This window comes from Thermobia domestica, chromosome 7 (genome assembly GCF_964235325.1).
Source record: "Thermobia domestica chromosome 7, izTheDome1.hap1.1, whole genome shotgun sequence".
NCBI classification, from domain to species: Eukaryota; Metazoa; Arthropoda; class Insecta; order Zygentoma; family Lepismatidae; genus Thermobia; species Thermobia domestica.
The window spans coordinates 82,049,106-82,071,264 of record NC_137460.1 but is presented as its reverse complement, the minus strand read 5'-3'; the positions used below and the strand labels follow the sequence as shown (position 1 = coordinate 82,071,264).

The window sequence follows — 22,159 nt, the reverse complement described above, 5'->3', positions numbered from 1 at the left end:
TTCTCTTCGACGATTGATTAAAATAAAATGTAATAAATTATGAAATGAAATATAATAATACGATATTGAAATAAAATGTAAAAATATAATGTATTTGGAATATCCCGTGTTCCAAATCTCATGTCCGTTTTACTTTGCTGAGTCGAGCAGACTGGTCCGCGATTTCTGTGAATGTTTCTGAATAAGTGCCTTTTTTTACAGGATGAGGTTGTTAGTCTCAGGCTAAATCCCTACGCTGGAGGACCACCGCTTATCATCTGTCTGTGACTACTTATTCAATAAATTCGCAGCTAACTTCTATACCTAGAGTCTTTTTCTCGATCCGCAACCTAAGGATGCACGATGCCGTGGTGACAGGAACCCACATTACCACGGTTACATCAATATCAAACTTTTGAAAACGCTATTGTATATGGTACGCATACTTACCGCATTCAAGAGTGGAAAATATACTGTACAGGAGGTTCATATTTTTCTTCTCTCTTAACCACTCTTTTCTGATAGAAATGTCTGAATGACACAACTTCTTTAAAATTGTTAGACAGAGATGTATATATGCATATCTGCATTTTTCATTCGACTTCTCATTGCACGCAAAGACCACCTATAAACAAACATACAGATTATATTAACTTTTAGTAACTGATACTAAATTATTCCCCAGTTTTCATTTTGACAATAATGCTAAAAATTATATATATACTGCATATATTACTGATGTGGTCACTGCCGTCATGTATCACGTATAGTATCCTGCAGTAACAATAAACGCTTAAAGGATTTTCACTTTTGGATTCAACTTATTTAACTGAAATTATAGCATTTTGCCTAGCACATTACGCTTCGGTGAAAGATAATACACGTATGTAATACTATGTTTCAAAGGTGTACTGAACTTATTTAAACTGCAAACCAAGGTAAGAGAAATTGATACGAAAATGAAATAAATTAGTTTACAGGATTATTTACAATATACGTTTAATACTTAATGTAGTGTACACATAGTTTTATTTCCTCTATCATTCTCTTGATATTTAATTCTTAATTCATTAGCATCAGCTGTAAAAATTATAACCGAATTCTATGCCCATCCGGTACGTCATATCGACTTAACTGTAACCATCAACAGATTTCTTGTTCACAAAAAAATATTTTTAAAGATATACGACTTCCGTTCCACAGCTCTCCTCTTTTTGAAGACATTAAATCGGAAACTTTATTTACGTTTGCTTCCTTGTGCAACTACAACAAAAGGAACATTTATACATAGTACATTTCGTTCACAAAGGTGCCGCAAATCTACATGCATTCAAAACAGATGAACGTCCCACGATCATACACAGAAGAGATGATAATGAACGAAACGATAGAATGAAGAAAGTTGCAGGAAACAAAAAACCACGAGAAACCTACGCACACGGGTTTGTCCATCTGGTATGAGCTGATCGAACCAAGGACCACACGCACCAGAGGTGAGCATTCTACCACTAAGCCACTGCGGCTCTCAAAATGCATTATTAATACTACAGTTTTAACATTAGTTTAAAAAGTATTAAAAGTGTGGAAAGAAACTAGTTGGCTCATTTTTTAAAAAATAATCTCTCGAAAATTTCGGATAGAAGTATGAAAGATTTAGTTTCTTGGCTACTATCACAATGGACTTACCTCAGAAAACTGTCGCAATATTAAATTATTACTGTTTAATTATGCGTTAATTCATTTCTACAAGTAATTATTCCTAACTACTAATTATACCGAATATTTATTTTCATTACAATCAGTACTAATCTTATATTTCCTCTCATAGTCTCGTAACATTATTTTAGCTTTCATTAAAGCGTACTCACACACTGATTGAAGTTTATACACAATAAAATGTTCCTATGTAGATTTGAAGAATGTAACTAAACACTTTAGTATCTTTTAAGTCACGGGTCACGGTGGCTCAGTGGTAAGCCGTTCACGTCTGGCGCATGGGGTCCTTGGTTCGATTCCAGCTCGTGCCAAGCGAACTTTGTGGTGGACTAACACCACGTACGTGGGTTTTCTCAGGGTTCTTCCGTTTTTTCCTACTTCCTTCATTCCATCGTTTTCTTCATTCATCATCATCACCGTCTTCTTTAGCCTAGCCTGCGTAACCATGCGACGTAAAACTTAAAGATTTCATTTTTTTCCTTTTAAGCTCATATTTATCCCTTTCTGTGTGCAGTGAAATATTTTTTGTGTGAATACGTTACAGTATTACCTTACCTCCTGAAAGTTGCAGTCTCCCATTAAATGTGAAATTAGTGGTTCAGCACCAATGGTTAGTTGCCTTTCAACACTGTCTATGATACTTGCTGGGACTTTCTTTTGTTGTAGCCAAGGACGAGAATACCTTTAAAATAATAATAATAATAATAATAATAATAATAATAATAATAATAATAATAATAATAATAATAATAATAATAATAATATAAAACATTGAGCAATGAGCTCTTCTTACCTACATTAATACGGCAATGTATATCCAACGCTATATCCAAGCTTTGAATAGATTTTGAAGCTTTATTTTTAGATGCGAAGTTGCTATATTTAACCATACATAAGCTACTATAAAGTCCCCTCATGCCTACATTGATAATGTAGATACTTTCGGCGTGAGAAACCCGCGTTTCTGGTGGGAGCTGATGTTCGGATTCCACGTTAAGCTGTGGATTCATTTTTCATACAATCTCGGTGATGAAAATAACGCTAAACTCCAATTTAACAAACAAACCAACGTAGTAATAACATTTTTTTACTCTTTCTTTGATAATACATGTACAGTTAAATTAACTTTGATAATATATGTAGAGTTAAGTAATTAGTACACTCAACGACAATGCGCGTCATCCGGCTTCAATTTTCGAGAGCAGTGTAGCATGATATTCCGAAATGAGGAGGTTAAAGTCAAAGTCAGTCACTGGTGAGACACAATATTATTGTTCTGCAAATAGCAGAATAAGGCTATATCGAGGGAAAATATACAGAATTCTTAACACTGAATAAAATGGCAGTTCAGTCATTTTTAAGTTCCTCTAATAAGGATTGTTGATTTTCAGACATAATTTCTCCTTTTCCCAGACTTTTCTGGATATGGTCTTGTATGAAAACAAACATTCACATGTTCTCCATTTAAAAGTAATTTTGCTTCAAGGCATAAAATGTAAGGCTTGATTGTTTCGTTGATTAGAATTTAGCGTCACGTTCAGTACCAAGGCTGTATGGGGCATCGACCTACAGCTTAACGTGAGATTTGAATCATACAAGCTCCCACCGGGAATCGAACCTCGTACGGGACCGAAACTTCTATATAGCTTGAAGTTCTGTACAGAAAACTAAAGTTTTGATAAAATACATAGATTTGGTAATATTTAAAATATGGAATCATCTATCGAAGACCAACTATGGGTCGTAAGGGACGATGTGGAGTAGGAAGTGTTTGTACATGCGCATTCTAATCCTAGCAGAAAACTTTTGCCAGAAATTCCGATGCTTGCAATAGTTCTTGGAGGCCCAAAGAACCTGGCGTACAAGGGTCAAGAAAGAAAACATGGATCTGAACAAACTGTATGAATAGTGTGTTCACTTGTCCAGGCGAGACGAGGCCCTCGCATCCGGAAATTTCGGTGGAAATAATGGCATAAGTTAATTGTAAGAAAACAATTTATATGTATAATAAAATATGTATCTTTTTCCTTGTGAACGGAGAATCCCTAACACTACGCCACTGCTTTCCGATGGGCGTTTTGTTTCCATACAAAGACACATTTGTTTACATAGCCATATGAACTGGTTATGATTCCACGTACACCTGATTTATATATACAGCCTATCACAAAACACGTATAAAAGCATACTAAAAATTAAACATTTTTGTGTATTTACTAAACTACTTATTGGTTTTCTTTTAGAAAGAAACTTGAAAATAAATAAAATAAATGTCCGTATATTTAATGTAAATGCAAGAATTCCAAAGGGAAAGAAAATGTTCACCTGGTGATAAATAGTTCACCTGGTGATACACCTAAAAAAAATTTATTCATTCTTTTTCTGTTCGTTTGTTGATATACCGTAATTTCTTCCTACTTTTTTTTATTATTGCATTAATTATTCATTATTATTAATTTGGTACTATTCCTTTCTTACATTCTTGGTGACATAATCATAACGTTAAACTAAACATTCTATTTAATTTTAACGTAAGTAACAAGGTTTTGGAATCATTGACAATACAAATAATTTAAACAATATATAGTCTAATTTTGATAAAACAAACATACCTTCATCGATGCTTAACAGTTTATCATCCTTTTCTTAAAAAAGTGAACCAAATAAATATATTTTGCTATCCATTGCAATTCCTATTCTATTACTATAGAAATACTTGGAATAATTGACAATAATGTAATATAAGTACATTGTTAATATGTCACAACATTGTTGTTTAAATGTCATACTTTCATAAAAACACTAATTATTATTTCAATGGCAGTAAAATCTTCAAAAGTGTACATATATGTTGTATTAATGTCATTAAGTGTATAAATATTTCTTTAAAAGTGGTCGTTGATCACGAATTCACATTTTTTATTATTCAAAAGTTTCCAAATATCAAAATAAATAAACTAATCGCAGCATAAATTTGTACCACTTACGAAATATCTTTTTAAGACTGTTTTGTACACAGAATTACTGAAACTTGGGAAATGGATATAATTTTATTTAAGTTTCCAAATAATGAAAAGTATTTAATGCTAGTACAGGATGTAACAGCTTAAATAATTCCGCATTCCATTAGATTACTCAGGATTTGCGACCGTAGAATAGATACGGTCTACTCACACGACTGACGCAATTTTCTAAGTGCTGTTCTGTCAAAATAAAGTCCAACAACATGGGTTTATTGATACATCCTGAAAATCTGGACACAGAACGTATTGCTAGGTGAATCACTGTGAATATCTTACTTCGCGTTTGACTTACTTTTATTTCCAAATCTATTAAGAGGTTTTACATAAACTAAATGCAAAAGTAATTTTAAATAATAATAATAATAATAATAATAATAATAATAATAATAATAATAATAATAATAATAATAATAATAAGAAGAAGAAGAAGAAGAAGAAGAAGATAGGGCGTACTTGATATTGGATGAACCTCTTGGGATCGGCGAAAATGCATACGGATATGCTCGTAGACTTAAATATCTTGTATGAATGTAATGGTTTGTACGTATTTGCGAAACACTACTAAAAATTCAATGTCGGATCGAATGTCTTACTTAAGATTGCTTTATCTGTTTAATTTCAACTGTAAACAATTCATGCTCCTAAGTTGAAATTGGTAGGTAGAATTGCACTAGGAAGATAGCTTTTGTTCCTTTGCAATAGAGAACGAAATGAAAGACATACCGACTAAGTGTTTACAGTAAGGAGAAAGGAATTTACCATAAGAATCATTATATCTTACTAAATCAACTTTAGTTTCTGGTTTTGGCTGTTTTTTTCTTCTTACGAGGAAAGTTACTTTCCTTTCTACATCTTCCTCTGAAGGTTTTTTTAGTTCACTCCTGGCTAAAAGGTAGGTACCGTTAGCTAACGTTTGTCTTTTGTGCGGTAGGCCCAGGTTCGATTTCCAGTGATAGTACAAGCAATTTGTATCCTATTTTAAAGTACACACCCAAGTCTTATACTTTATATTGTCAGTGCTGAAAAGATTCGCAACACCAACAAAATCCTTTTACTTTAGAAGCTTTTAAAGAAGAATTAAATTCTATTTTCTTTCATTCTCAATGAACCGAATTTAAATATATTTAATTATTTAGTTGCTTCTGTTTAATCTGTACAAGTCACAAAATTCTTAAATCGATTTTGCTGTTCGATTTTTCTTTTTCCTGTTACAAAATATATTACTGGACTAAACTACTAGAGTTTACAATCGCCACGATTAATTACTTTAACTAAGGATCGATACTCACCTATAAAGATTAAGCAACAGTTGCAGAAGTTCCTTATGGCAATCCCCCAAATAATCCTTATATTTTTCACACTGAACAATTATGATTTTTAGAATCAAACTGCCAACTTTTAAAGTGAGTGACATTTGTTTCGAATCGTCTAGTGCCTTTAAATAAATGAAGAACCAAAACAATTAATTGCCTAATTTACACGCTTAATGAGACAAAAGCACATAAATTCTAAACTATTATTAACGTATAAGGGAAAATAAAAATATCAAAAGATGAGGCATATATCAATCAATAGACCTCATTGAGTTAAAGAAAATAGTATAGGTAAGTGCAAATCCTCATGTGTAGTTTTCAAGAAAACCGGAATTTTTTTCCGCATAAAGCTAAAAATTAATGCTATATGATATCACGCCACCTATTCAGATGAAACTGATACTGAGGTACAGACGGTTGTTTGCATTATACCCGACCATTTTTGAATTGTACTCACCTTAAGGGATACCGCGCCGCCACTACCGATCATGTTTCATTGAATTTCCTGCATTGTGGACTATCACATGGCATCACAGTTTCCAATGCAGCAAGCTCCGGCAAAGGACAGGCATGGGAGCTCTGTTCCACTCCTCCCTGCAAGCTTTCCAGACACCATCAAGGGTGCGTGGATGGTGATGTTGAAGATGTCGTTTCAACAGTCCAAATGCGCAATGATCTAGTGGACTGGCATCTGGGCTTTTTACAGGAATGTTTTAAACGTAATGACATGAGTTCCTAATTCTGCCATTTCCTGATAAAAACGTACTGATGTTTTGGCGGTATGACTCGAAGGCTTCTCCATATGGATCATCACCTGGTTCGCGTCCATCCCATATGAACAGGCTCCCCTTGCGAAACATTCACCCTCAAAAACCACCAGAAGGAGGGCTGCAAGCGAAGTGCTAAAGGGGATCCTCAATTGTGGGATGTCTCTCCGGAAGATAGGTATCAGAATGGATTAGTGTCAGAATGCAAGATAGTATCTTGGATTCACCTTTACGTTTTTATCCACCTTGCGTATCCACCTATCAATGTTGAAATCTAGTTTCTTGACCAAACTTGGCAGAGAAGTGTGGAATACCAAGAAACGAGCGTCAGCAAAATTTAAAGTTCTTCCGTCCATAAAGAGGCCGCAGTGGTCAAAATACTGATTGAGCAGAATAAGCCGTAGCAATGTTTCAAGTTTGAAAATTTCATTTTATTTGTGAAACGAATGAAGGGATACTATCTACCGAAAGTCACCGGTCAGTCTGCTAAGACATCGTCGTAAAGAATCCAGAGCAACCTGCACGACGCCAGTCATTTGTTTCGATGCAGAAGGCATTATCAGTGATCATACGTCAGGCGACGAGTCAGTTTGACTGAGAATGGCGCACAGACAAGAACTTAGTGAGTTCGATAGGGGAGTCATCATTGGGTGCCATATTGCGGGTTTGTTGAATCGTGCCATTAGTGTCCAATTACGCTACCCAAACAGGGACGTCATTTAGGGAGAACAGGAGGGGGCAATCGCCCCCCAAGAGTTTGAGGAATGCATATACTTTACTTGATTGTCTACTAATATACTAGTACAAAACGTGAAGTCTTATGTTGATGGTGCTCTTGCTCCCCCCCCCCCCCCAAAGCGAAGTTTGAAATGACGCCCCTGCACTCATAATCTTGAAATAGAAAGATCACGGTGTCACCAGTGTCCCTAAACGGCCCGGACGACCCAATAAATTGACGGACGGGGACCAGAGTGTGCTGAAATGAGTGGTATCCAGCAATCGCCGTCAAACTGCATCTGCCATCCAGCACGAGCTCCACACTGAATCTGGCACTTCAGTTTAGTTGAACACTGTCAAGACAGAACTGCATACACTTGGTTTCCATGGTAGAGCAGCTACCCACAAGCCACACATCAATCCAACGAACAAAACCAGGAGGTTGGCACAGCATAAGGCTAATCGAAATTGGACCATACACAAATGAAAACATGTGTTATGGAGTGATGAATCTCGTGCTTTATGTCAGATGGTCAGGTGTGGGTGTGTAGCGCGACAACCCGGGGAACGCTTTTTACCAGACTGCATTGTACTAACAGGTGGTGTAATGGTGTGGGGTGCATTTTGTTGGTTCGGCCTAGGCTCGCTTGTTGTGCCTGCAAACATGATAAGTGCAAATTATCTGGACATTTTGGACAATTCAGTGATTCCCACATTGTGGAAATTCTTTGGAATGGAACCATGTTACTATCAGGATAATAATGCTCCTTGCCATAAAGCTGCCAATGTTATGTCGTGGTATGACGAGAACAATGTGCAACGACTCCAGTGGCCTGCTCAATCGCTTGATTTGAAGCCCGTGGAACATCTGTGGGATGAACTGGAGCGGCGTTTAAGGTCCAAGTCAACTCGTCCAAATTCATCTGCCGCACTTGGAACCGCCTTGCAGGAGGAGTGGGCTGCCAACCCACCTGATACTTATCAGCAACTGGTGGAAAGCCTTTCACGGAGGATACATGCTGTGATGCAGGCTAAAGGAAACACTACCCGATATTAGGTATGTTATGATTTTTTGGTAGATTGTGTATTTGTAAGATATAATGAAATGCACATTGATATAAATTCGTTGGTTCAAAGATTACTTAATAGCTGTATCTCTTTGAAAAGAATTCGCCAGGAAAACCTAATGTACGCTAGTGAGAATATCGTATATACCTACTTAAAAAGGTATAACCAGCTTGAAATCGTTATCGACTGCAGCCAAAATGAAATGGTGATTAGACAATCACAAACCTTAAAAAGAACTGATGGAAGATGGATGACATATTTTCTACTGGATAATTTGAGTCAGAAGAAAAACCTTCACAAGCAGCCACCTACTTAGTACATGGCTACCACACGCTTTCCTGACTCGATTTCTTTTTTAAAAAAACAGGGATTTTTCGCAGGAGAGAACAAAGTTTGTCCTCTGGCTTTGTATTTTTAATATAGCTATAATAAAAGAAAGGATAAGCAAAGGAGTCGTATTGAGGCTAATTTATTTGATATCATCTCAGTATTCACGGTAGTATCACATGACATAATCAGTAAGAACTCCAGGAACTTTTACTTAGTGGGGTGTGCAAAGTAAAAGAGCGTGTGCGCCCAGAATAATGATATACATTTTTACACAAACTCAAAGAGAACAATGTTTTTACGCCCAGGGGAGTGTGTAAGGAAATTTGGGAAGTATTAAGGGTGTTGAGGGTGTGCAGAATACTCCCTGAACAAAATATCTATTTTTACAACAGAAGTTATAAACGTAAAATAAAAAAGAAAGTACTGCAACATTAACCCTTTCAGCCCTGATTTTTTGTTTACTCACCGATTTTATTTTTCTTTTGTGTTATTATTTCTTTTGACCAAACAAATGAAATAGAACCGTCATTTTGTTTGCGGGTATCATATTTAGGAATTACAAACGTAAAAGGTTTCGTCCATAAAATTGAAAATACGTATGTAAAATACAAAAATTGCATTAATCGAAACATCATTATGATCTACATAGTTTAAAAACTCAAAACACATCACTAAAGCAGAAGGAGGATTTATTGCAAATAGTTTGTTTCTCCAAGAATAAAACTGCCCAAGTAGCCGAGCTTCGTCTCTCGTGATAGCCCCTGCAAGTACTCTATAAGAAATGAGCGTAGCTTCCTGATGACAGATGGAAGCACCAGGGAAAAAGCAGAAAGTGATTAAGAAAGATTCAAAGAATACGGACACGAAACCCTAACCATTTTGAATCCTCCAGAGCAATTATATTAATCTTAAAATATGATGTACACATATGTTACCGCCAGGGCCGAAAGGGTTAAATTCAGAAAATTTTTACTTATGCCCAGAAAATTAATACTAACTATTCATTTATTTGCTAGGGAGACTCTTCCTTGTGGAGTCCATGGATGTACCTGTATTGCAATATGTTCTTGTGTGTATTTGAGAGCCGAGAGTAGCAGAGCCATCTTAACGCTAATATAACTACTTAATCGGGGGCTTCGGAAGCATTGAGGGCCCCGCGAGCAGAATTGTATGTATTAATTACATATATATTAGGAGCAAAATTTAGTCATAGGGGCCACAATACAAATGTTTGCCCTGGGACCTAATATGCTATTAAAACGGCACTAAAGAAAAGATTAGACTGGACACTAGAGTAGACAGCACTAGCGCGGGGCCCGATTGGGAGCAATCGGTCCAATCGGCTTAAGGCCGGCCCTGGTGCCATCTGTACAACAATTCTATCAAATAACTATCGTTTACCTGGGTTTTTGTGGTGAAACAATGTTAATGCTCGCTCATAAGTGTATAACGTCCACTATTATTTATATCAATTCCAGAGTAAAGTTTTCCGTTGAAAGTGAATTGTGAATGCAATAAACAATACAGCAGACTCCCGAGCTACGATCTTCCTACGTGTCGTGTGTAAAATACAAGTTGTGACAAGAAAAGAGCAGCGTTCTGCTTCTTGTTCATTGTTTCGTCAGTGTGTAACAAAATACAGTACGCTTGCCACTGTTTCTGATTGTAACTGTACAGTACGTTCAGTACTGTATACGTAAATTGTTTGTTATCCGGCCTGCCCTTCCGCCACATTAGGCCAGATATTCGGAAATCTACTGTACAATATAAACCTCCCCTTAAAAAAATATACGATTATTGTTCAATATTGACATCTTCATTAGCATATAAAACACTTCTAAGCAGTGGTGTAACGATAACTAAGCGAGCCCACTTGCAATAAATAAATTTCAGGACTCCTAAAACAATAATAAAAAATTTAAACGAGACAATTAGTTGTAGCATACAGCAGCACAGAAAAATATAAGTTGATGCTCGGTTTACCATTATTATGTTAGATTATCTATGGGAGTTGCTAAATTATTTAACAGGTAAATTATTAATATTTTAAGAATAAGTGTACTGTAGTCTTGTGCATCTGCATTTACATTTTACTTCTACACAATTGATACATTTGCTTCTTTTTCGTGTTAAAATTTTCTGGTTTCACGCTTGATATATATGGCCTGGGAGCAGGGGCAGCTTTAGGATTTTAATTCTGGGTAGATCCGCTCCGTCGCTTATGGATACATACACACATTTGATTGATTAATGACAGTAGGAAATTACTTTTACAGTAGTGGTTGATGCTATTTGTTAAATAAATATCTACCATTAATATAGATACTGAAAAATGTATTTACTCTTTATTGTATCTTCTAGCATTTATATATTTTTCAAAAGTTTTGGGTAGGCACGTGCCTACCTGCTAAAGCCACCACCGCCTGGTAGAAAAGAAAGCAATATGCCGAGAAAAAGCCAATATGCTATCAGCGTTACTGGATAGCTTTCGAGATGGTGAGTACCGTCAACAAAACTGCATCGACCTCAGCACAAAACTAACATAGGGAATTATTGTATTTGATAATTTGACAATTCCTCTGTTTTACCCACAACGAACACTTACGACTATCCTACAAAACCACAATAATACATAAGCTGATCTTTCTTATTCACAAAAGCGGAGTGCGTGCCCCAAGCCACAACAGGCTCGCCTGCATTGCAGGTTCTAACGTTACCCCACTGCTTCTAAGATACTATTATATAGTTAACATACCAAGTAAATTGGTATATATTCCTCTATAATTTATACATACCATCTGAAATACTGCTTCGAGATTTTGCGAAATTTCCATAGCTAGGAATTTAATTGGCTGAGAAACATCTAAGCGATATTTCAAATGTTCTGCATATTGTTGTGTAATTTTTGCGTATACTTTCCATTGAGCGGCCATTGATTTTACATCCAAACCAGACAAAATCGGTCCGATGTCCCCCAAAATGTTACAAACTAGAAAAAAGAAAGAAGAAAAATTAAAACAGCTGAAGACGAGAATAAAGTTGCGAATAGAGTCCTAAGTGGCACACAATCCTTAGTTTCTAAGTACACACAACCCATGGGGTGAGAAGAAACATTTTAAATGGAAATTAAGGCCAATATATACATTGATAAAATATTGTATTGTCATCAAATGATCATTATTAATCATCATTTCTTGGCAATTCTTAGAAATGTTGCTAGGGACGGAAACATTTACAAAGCTTGTAACATTTGAACAGAACACATTTACGTAACTGACTGTGATATTTCTTAACCAAACTGGGGCCCTGGACGACCATCCATACAATAAGAAACAAAAAGATACCAAATAAAACTACTGGGACATAAACGATGAATTGTGAGAATCTACGTTTTTTTGTTCAATAATAAGAAGCTACTAGCAACACTATTTCCGGATACCGCTGACAAATGAACTCCAAAGGCTTCCTAACTGCGGGATTTTGAAGGACGAAGACGGTTTATTTCTGAGGGAAAAAAAACGTATGATCAATACTTTTCTACTTTCTTAAAAGTTTTTGCATACCTCCCTGCTGTTTTAACTTGTCGAAAGCTTAACGAAGCTTGATCTGGAACCTTCAGACCATCATCTTTTCACCCCAGTGAAGAAATTCTTCGCCGACAAGTTTCAATTTTGATGGAGATGTCAAACCTGTTATGCATGGATGGCTATACTCCCAAAAGACAGGCTTCTATGAACTGGATATTGTGAAACTTGTGCTACGATGGAAGAAATGTGTTCAGACACTTGGACAGGTATATTGAAAAATAACTTTAATACGAGTCCTTACTTTGTCTAGATTTACTTCTTGATGTGTTGCCTATTACACTTTCTTCTACATAAAATGTTGTATATTACTTATTGTTCTGTCCTCGTACATATAATGAACACCTTAATTCTCCAAGTTTTATTAGATGAAATTAAAAAAAAAAAAATAAAAGAAAACCGTAACAAAACACAGCAGATTAAAGTATTAGTCTGTTAGATTAAAGATAGATTAATGCAAATATGGAATACAGAGCCAGGAAGTATCTCAATCACACAACTCGAGTTTCGTAGTGTGCCAACAGTGTAAGTTTCGCATTCCTAACAATTTACTATGATTTTCTTACAACAATATACTATTCAGACGTTTACAACGTATAGAGCCCATAAGGCTGTTCATACGAAAAGTACAAGAGGAAAAATGACACATACCTTCAATCAGTCCTTCCAGCTCATCTTCGTACATGCAATTGAAATGGATATTATCTATCACAGTTATGAAATGAAGCTGAACTTCTTGGGTTTTCCGGAACATTGAAGACAATATATCATTCATATTTTGAAAAAAATCTCCATATAATGTTTCACTACAGAATAAATAACTAAAATTAGAACTGCTGAATATAGTACAAATATAAATAAATCAAAATAAGATACTTCTATTATTTAAATTTTTATATAATACCAAAAATTTAATATACTACATGTTCATTCTTGCACAAAAATAAAATGTTCGAAAAATCCTAGGCTTCAGGTCACCTTGATGACTGGACCAACTGGTGCCTAGCTTTCCTTAAGCTACTATTTTCAATTTTTATCTGATAGTAGTTCTGGCTTGTATGTGGTTTGATGAATTAGAAACAAGTTACAATAAACTCATTACAAAGTTCAAAGTTTTCGATTTATCTTGAGCCTCAACATAAATAAGCTATCGTTAAAGGATTTTGATCCATCCAGAAAAGTGGACAAATTGCCAGCTTTGTCTATAAGCAGGACGCAAAATTTCAGTCAGACGCACTCGCCCATCCAAAAATGATGGTCGCCAGTCTCTCATGTACAAATTATGAGGCAAACCATTTCGATTGAGGGAGAGAAAGGAGGGGCGAATTACAACGTTGTGATGACTTCACTTTCCATGTCCATTATGAAGACTTTAAATTCCGTGTTTTCTCTCACTCAGTGATAATAACTTTCGTGCGAAACAGACATTGCACAGCCCTGTGATTTTAGGCAGAAACCATTCCTACTAACCACTGGTCGCCAGCTCTAAATTTCTAGTCGCTAATGGCGACCGGACATTTTGTGCCCTAGTCTATATTATGATTAAATAATAAACTAATCGCTGAGCAAAGCAAACAAATTTTGTTATAAAATTTTAAAAAAATGAAATGAAATCTTTAAGTTTTACGTCCCACAGTTATGCCGGTTAGGCTAAAGGAGACGGTGATGATGAGAGATAAATGAAATGCTGGAATGAAGAAAGTGGGAGGAAACGGGAAAACCCACGAGCACGGTGTTTGTCCACCACAAAGTCCACGCGGCGCGAGCTGGGATCGAACCAGGGACCCCAAGCACAGGAGGTGAATGCTCTACCACTGAGCCACCGCGCCGCCCTTGTTATAAAACTAATATCTTGTGACAGTTTCGCCAACTAAACACTTGGCTTCATCTGACACGGTTATTAAATCATCAGACACATCACAGATATTAATGTAATAGAATACTTACGAAAAGGGAAGAAATCTTGTTTCAATAATTCAGCGTCAAATATATTCCATCTGATGGACAGGAAGAGAAACATTAGAGACAAGTGTTCCAAACTTAAGCTAAGTCGCATACTCAGTTGATTTCGCATTGAAATTTTCTCTTAGTCGCGTTAAGCTTTCTTCTTTATTCACGATTGCTGTTTATTACAATTCTGCTATACCTGGTTGTTTTTACTTTAGTGATGCACAAGATTATCATAATCATAAATGCTTGTCGGTTGTTTGCCATACTTGTGACAAGTAGTACACGTGAGATACGAACGGAATTGTGTTTTTACTCTATATAAAAACCCTCTAAGTTTTAACGCATTATTAAGAAAAAGAAAGAAATCGAAATACTTCCAGAAGGGAAGAAAAGAAAAAGAGACAGGAAAGGAAGAAATCGCGCGGTGTTACGTTTGGAGAATGAACAGACTACGAAATTAATTCCTAATCATCTCAGTTTTTCTAACCAAAAAATGCCCAAATTCCCCATGAAAATCATGTGGGACTCTGCTTTGGAGTCATTAATATCCTCGTTCAGTTCGAGACACAGTCATTCTATTTGTTTCCTTGCTCTTACAGTTAATTTCATATACTCCTTTGAAAAACTTGCGTTTGCACAAAATGCTCTTTCCTCTATATTGATATTGTCTCCTGCAGTTGCACATACCAACTGCGAATTAAATTTTCGGACGGCAAATCTCCTTCCTGACTTAAATCCTGAAATGCGTCTGAACAATGATAACTGAGTGAAGCCATTTTGTAAAACCTATGTCCTAACGATCAAAGTCAGAACTACAAGGATTCAGGTAAAACAAAGAAAATCTTTCTGAATTAACCTAGGAAACATATGCTTCGATATCGGGCAAATTAAATGAAAACTGAATTTCTCAGTATTGGTATTTCAAACTAAACCTCAAAACATACTAAAAGTCCCCATCGATCCCACGCCGGTTTCACTCTCAAAATTGCGTCTAAAGGCAGCACAAGAAGTCGTTACTCTTTCACATTTTTTGCTATATCTTGAACAAATATACATGGATTTTCATCTTCTAAACGTTTTTCCACTTTCATTTTCATTTTCCTACGTTTAAAGTCTACGTTCTAACTACAAATAAAGATCTCACGTCAAGGGAGGATAAGATTTATTGAATTTTTCGATTAACCCTTTCGAAACAGGGTGGCCAAAGTGTAACTAACGGTAGTAACACTTACTTAATCCTTTTCTGTGTGAACACTAATTAAGATACCAATATGATTTTTTCTATGCCAAATATGGTTGGACCATAGTTTATTCTGATGGTATTTTTATCTGAGTGTCGAATTTCCCTCTCAAATTTGAGCCCAGAGTAAAAAAAAATCGAGATTTATCGACTTTCGAATTCAGTTTTTCAGTATTAACTTCCTTTGTTTTCGGGATATCTACCTATGTCTTGTCATTTATATACCTCATATAGATATTTAATTTTTTAGATCAATTGGGCCAATTCACAATCAGTGTTGCAAACTAGGGAAATTACAATTTTCCTATTTTTCGTTCAAAAAATTCCAAATTTTCGAAATTTATGTTTATAAATCCGTACCTATACGTACGAACGCAAGTCACCTTACACCAGTCGAATATCAGTCCTTACTGAATAAAAGCAAGTACAGATCGTTACAATTGTGTAACTAGGGGGCGTACGAGAAATTCGATTTTAGGTTCTAAATCTTTTTTTTTTTTTTTTACTTTTCTCTTTACCATTTTTTTTTTTTTAAATTACAAGCTTCTTAGATATCGACATGATACTTGTAGGATATATTAGTGTGTACCAAAATTTATTTTAAGATAGTTCGCGTTTGTCTGGTAGCAGTGTTTCTAGCCATAGGAAATTTTAATTACCTATTTTAGGGGAAAAATTCGGAATATATCCCTTTTTCCCTATTCAACTTTCCTCTTGTTGCCTACATTGGAACTAACGTACCAGTTCTTCCAAAAGCTTCATCTTCCGCACCATAGAAAGTTTCACTTGGATAATTAGGGGAAGTACAACTGAAGTTTACAGTAGACCTTGTTCTCTCTAAATTGAAAGATAATTGTTATTTCTTTTTAGTTAGAATTTTTTTTTAATGAAATGCTTAGTTTATTAGATATCATCACGATACTTCTAAGATATATTAGTGGGGTACCAATGTTTAAGATAGTTTGCGTCTGTCTAGTAGCAGTGTTTTCAGCCACAGAAAATTTTAATTCCCAAACATTTGAGTTTTTGAAAACTGTTTTATTGCGGGCGAAAAACCGAGGGACAGTGAAGGACAAAAGTAATCGAAAGAATCGAAAATGTCATTGATCTTACAGCAGCAGATGCCAAATATAATCATAACTATTACAATAGCTTCTTGATTGGCGAGAAAATAAGCAAAGTTCGAAGACCTGTGAATGAAATTAGACTCCAAGCCTTTAATACATTCATTGAATATATTGATATAATGATGGATGTCTGGTTACTCTGACAAGCAGTTGAAGAAAAATCATCACAGTGATGAGGGATTGGTCATAACAGAAGGTCGGACTTCATATGGTAAAGAAGTAATATTCACATTTAGAGGCTATGCAAATAAGTTGTTGCATGAATCATGGTAGCGATACACAAATAAATAATAATAATAATAATAATAATAATAATAATAATAATAATAATAATAATAATAATAATAATAATAATAATAATAATAATAATAATAAACTGAAGGAACTTTTTCGAATCGTGCAAAAAACAGTACAAATTATTAGAGAAGACATCCGAATTCAACTGAATACTGAATACAATGAGTACAATTTTGAATACTATACACCTCTGGATTAACAAACAATAAATGGTGATGAACTGGTTCCTAAATCCCAGAAACTTTTGATTCGAGGAAATAACAAAGAAGAGGAACAACAATGACAATTCAGCGGCTAATCATAAGCATTCGGTGATAGCTCAGTTTACCATTTCAGGTTGTCGACCTACCCTGAAACTAACGATAGGTGTACTGCCTGCGTCACTACGCACCTAGGCAACTAATAGATATTTTGACTAATCTTGGAATAAGTGTCCCATAACTAGAGATAAGACGATACGAATATTTAAGAATAAATGCAGAGGAGTCAACAAAAAGTAAGTTCATTTATTCGGTTCGCATTTGACAATGCAGATTTTAATACAAGGATACTTGACGGTTACAATACGTTTTATCAGGGGCGGATCCAGGAAGGGGACGATCGGAGCAATCGTCCCCCGCCCCAGAAGAGGAAACTTTCTTATTTTATATATAAACAAAACCCATCCCAGAGTTTAGAGCTCTTAAAAGTAGCTCTAAGTAACAGTATTACAACCCAACGCTCCCCAGAAGTCTGTCCTGGATCCGCCGCTACGTTGGGAGGAATAAATATACGCACACATCGAGTAGTAGTTGAACAAACTAAAAATTTAAAGAGTCACTGAACTTCCCAAATCTGATCATGTTGCTAGTCTTTGTAAAGAAACAAAGACTACAAAAGACCAACTAAGTTAATGTGGGAATCAAGAATTTGATAATGAAGGATGTATTATCAGGGACATATACCAAATTTGATGTTAAAGGGCTAGAGTTTCTTGACAATATATGATTAAGCACTCATTTCTTAATTGTCTTCAAACCCTCTATGGAGTGGTTTTATGCACATCTTGACAGCAAACTCTGCAATTCTCTGAATAAGACACGCCTCATTGAAAAACTTACTCCATTATTGCTGTCTCAGAATATTAACGTTTTGCATGCGGAAGGAGATGCTAATGAAATGATCGTGTGGACAACTATTGATATGTGTGATACACAGAAATCAGTTGCTATTGTTGATACAGAGACTGATTTGTTGGCAATTATGATAGGACGCTCAAGACCAGAAAACCACCTGTACTTCGCAAAATCAAAATCTACAAGGGAAATTAGTGTTACGATTTGGGATGATCAGTAAGAAAATGGAACTTCCGTCTGCTTCCATTCTTACAGATGAATAATAATAATAAAAATAAATAAATAAATAAATAAATAAATAAATAAATAAATAATAATAATAATAATAATAATAATAATAAACAACTCTTGGGTGACTATTGTTCTTATCCACCTTTGATATTGCGAACCTATCTCCAAAGTTTGCAGCTGCCAGAAGACAACATTCACTAACAGTATATCTTCAAGTTCAGTTTTGGTTTAGAAATAAGCTCAAACCAACATAATGAGATTGGTGCGGAAACAATGTTCCAGTATTAACAACTTTACCAACGGTGCCTGATGAACTCTTGAATCAAATTAGTTGTCAATGTAAAATATCTCTTCGCAGTGATTGTTCCAGAAGATGTGAACATCGAAAAAATTCAATACCTGTCCTGTACTCAATTCTGGAAAAACTGCAGTGGAATGGCCTGTATTAATGCTCAAAAAGTTATTTCTGATGAACCAGATGAAGTTGTCGACGATATCTTATAAACTACACTTGTAGCTCTATGCAATTATGAATTATTATCTTAAATCATTTCTAATGCATCCTGCGTTATTGTAAATACATCTATTCATAATAAGTACATCAAACTTTAAAAATTTGAAAAAGAAAATGAACTTGAAATTACAATTTTGAGATGAGATTTATATTTACATAATAATAATAATAATAATAATAATAATAATAATAATAATAATAATAATAATAATAATAATAATAATAATAATAATAAAAGGTTTTACTCGATAAAAAAATCTTTTAAAAATTTACATTAATTTACTAATTAACATCAAATAATCCATTTTACTTTGCGTAATTAGGCGTTTAGAAGATGAAAATCCATGTATATTTGTTCAAGTTATAGAAACAAATGCGAGAGAGTAGCGAATTCTTGTGCCGCCATTTTGGAAGTGAAGCCGGCGTGGGATCGATACGGACTTTTAGTATGTTTTAAGGTTTTATTTGAAATACCGATACTGTGAAATTCAGGTTTCATTTAATTAGTCCGATACGACCCCTATATTTTGCTTATCTTTCCTGAAGTAAATTGCTCCATCAATTTATGCGGTTACATATTCACTGCCTACGAAGGAATACTGAAATTTCGTCATTCATCTGTAATAATACTACTGTATTATATATTAGGGATCTAAGTAGGCACATCATATAAAAGTTTCAAGACTGACACTATAGTCTCAAATAGCATAGGCTTCCATGGGGAGTAAGATAACAGATAACTCCGAACAACTATACAAACAGTAATTGCGATTTATTGATCTAAGTTCCGCTAGAAGCTCAGACAAGGCCTACTCCTTGAAGTAGGGATTCGAACACCTAATTAAATTTTTATCCGGAGTTTAGTACGAGGGACGTCGAATAAAAGTTATCTATCTAGACAGGAAGGAATGTAGATGTCCTGAATCCTTGCAGATCACTGTTTTTCAATGTACTCCCCATGGAGGTCTACGCACCGTCGGCACTTTGTGGGCAGCGAAGAAATCCTAGAGAAAAAATAGCCTTTATCATGGCCTGCAAACCATTGGGAAACAGTCTGTTAGACCTCGTTTTCCGACGAAAAACGTTGTTCCCGCAGATGCTTCTTCAGGTCCCAAAAGAGGAAATAATCATTAGGGGTCATGTGCGGAGTGTAGGGAGGATGATTTAACACTTGGAAATCACAGCCAGGAATTTGTCTTAGTCCTCCTCAAGGAAGTCCAACAAGACTTGGGACAGCTGCATCGACACTAATTCTGTGCAGGCGTAAGAATTCTGGAGACCCAATGAGCATAGACCTTTGACATGCCCAAGCGGTCATGCAGAATCGTGGGGACGGATCCTTTTGATATGCCACGTGTTGCTGCAATTTCAGCGACCTTCATACGGCGATCCCGCAGGACCACGTCCTCAACTTTGCGGCACAATTCCGTGGTGACTGAATCCGCAGTTCTCCCGGAGCGAGGGTCATCCTCAATGGACTCCCGTCCTCACTTGAATTGCTTTGACCAGTATTTGACCTGGAATTCTGACGGTGCTGCATCCCGGTACACTTTCACCAGTTGGTCGTGGATCTCCTTTGGTCTTTCTCCTTTAGTGAGAAACTTGATGACCAAGCGGCGCTCCGACTTCTGCAAATTCATTGTACGCGGCGTAACAAACATTCTGCTCACGACTACTGCGTTGCCCCGACTGATCTCAAATTGCGCAGCGGGCTTCCCCACAGTGACCTTGGCGTGCGTGTCAGGCGACATTATGCTCCGCTCCTCTCTTCCTGTTTAGGTAGCTAACTTACTGGACGCCTCTCATACCTCCACTGTGGACTGACCCGAAACCACGAGCACTGACATTAAAAGCATTAGAAATTTGTTCACGAATAGCTACATACACAATTTTAATTATTTGCAAGCTGTATCTTATTGATAATATTTAAAAAGAAGTTTTATAGATTCTCCGAACCCCAAGCAGCCTAATTTATTTCTTAATTTTCAATTTTATAGATGATGTAACGAATGCCGCGAAATCATTTATGATGATAGCCAATTTATAATGCACTGTGGGTTCAGACAAAATAAGAACCATACCTGGATGCTATTTTCAATATTCCTTGTCCTCCTGAAGCATCCTCGCTGAATGTGTGTAAGACACATATTTACCGATTTTTAGTTCTATTCTGCGTATCCTTCTTGTTTCGTATGTCTAGATCAATTAGGGCGTGAGATACGAACATTTGAAAGTAACTATGAAATGTGCGTTCTTCTAACAATCGACCCACCATCAATGGCTTTTGCAGAATGGGTGTGGTAACGAAAAGGTTTGACACTTAAAAGTCATGTATAACGGCCAGCTACACTCTTCCTGATAGGCACGTAGTCAGAAAAAGGAAAAAAAAAATCAAACACTTTCGAGGGCCAAATCTAACCCGCCGGCCACCATTTGGTCATCAGTGATTTAAGACAACTTTATTCCTACCCTTAAAGAAACGACAAACCTATAAATAAATAAATATAATCGCAACTACTATTATACTCGGGGAAAAGCAATTATAATCCTTACCTGTCTCTGCAGTGTTTAAATGACCAGAACACGATAGTGACAACAGACTTTGGAAGTGAAGGAACATCACTGAAGTTAACTTTCCCAGCGGACTCAACATACTGCAGCACACAATTCATACATTCTAGAAGAACAATACCAACCTAAACAAGAAAAATAAACAATTTATATGGTTGTGACAGTAAATTAAAAGTCAGCTAAAATTAATTATGAATGAAGCACTAACATAGTACTAACGAGGTACCAAAGAGATTCGTTTTATTATTTTTTTCGCAATTTTTAAAAATAACGGGAGGAGGGCGGGATCGTTAAGTTATGACATAAAATGATCAATATCTTTAAGATATTGCTTATCGCAGAGTAGCTTGACATCGTTGTGTGATGTAATAATATATAGCGATCAAATTACCTAGCCTCAAAGACACTAGCATTTTATTTCGTAATACAGTAAAGCCTCCTTTCATTTAACAGACTAACTAGGGTGAAAGGGTTTCCGTACAATCAGAGGTCCGTTAAACTGCGAATTGTGTTAGGAACGATATTTAAAACAGGATATTCCACTTGAAATTGTGCTGTATAATGTAAATGTGAAATGTTTCATGCATATACCACACTACTACAAAAAAACCTCCTTA

The 22,159-nt window shown here is 35.8% G+C and overlaps 1 protein-coding gene across 6 annotated transcripts in view; it reads right to left on the bottom strand.

The window, feature by feature from the left end:
* LOC145690237 (FIGNL1-interacting regulator of recombination and mitosis-like) overlaps positions 1-22,159 on the bottom strand; it is an 83,311-nt gene that overhangs the window by 27,824 nt on the left and 33,328 nt on the right. For all 6 annotated transcript variants that reach the window (XM_081764930.1, XM_081764927.1, XM_081764932.1 and 3 more), the window contains exons 5-10: positions 21,525-21,667; positions 13,149-13,303; positions 11,709-11,902; positions 6,008-6,153; positions 2,251-2,377; positions 430-604 (exon numbers count right to left, since the gene is read on the bottom strand). In XM_081764930.1, coding sequence (XP_081621056.1) covers positions 430-604; positions 2,251-2,377; positions 6,008-6,153; positions 11,709-11,902; positions 13,149-13,303; positions 21,525-21,667 — 940 coding nt within the window. The remainder of the gene's footprint in view (positions 1-429; positions 605-2,250; positions 2,378-6,007; positions 6,154-11,708; positions 11,903-13,148; positions 13,304-21,524; positions 21,668-22,159) is intronic.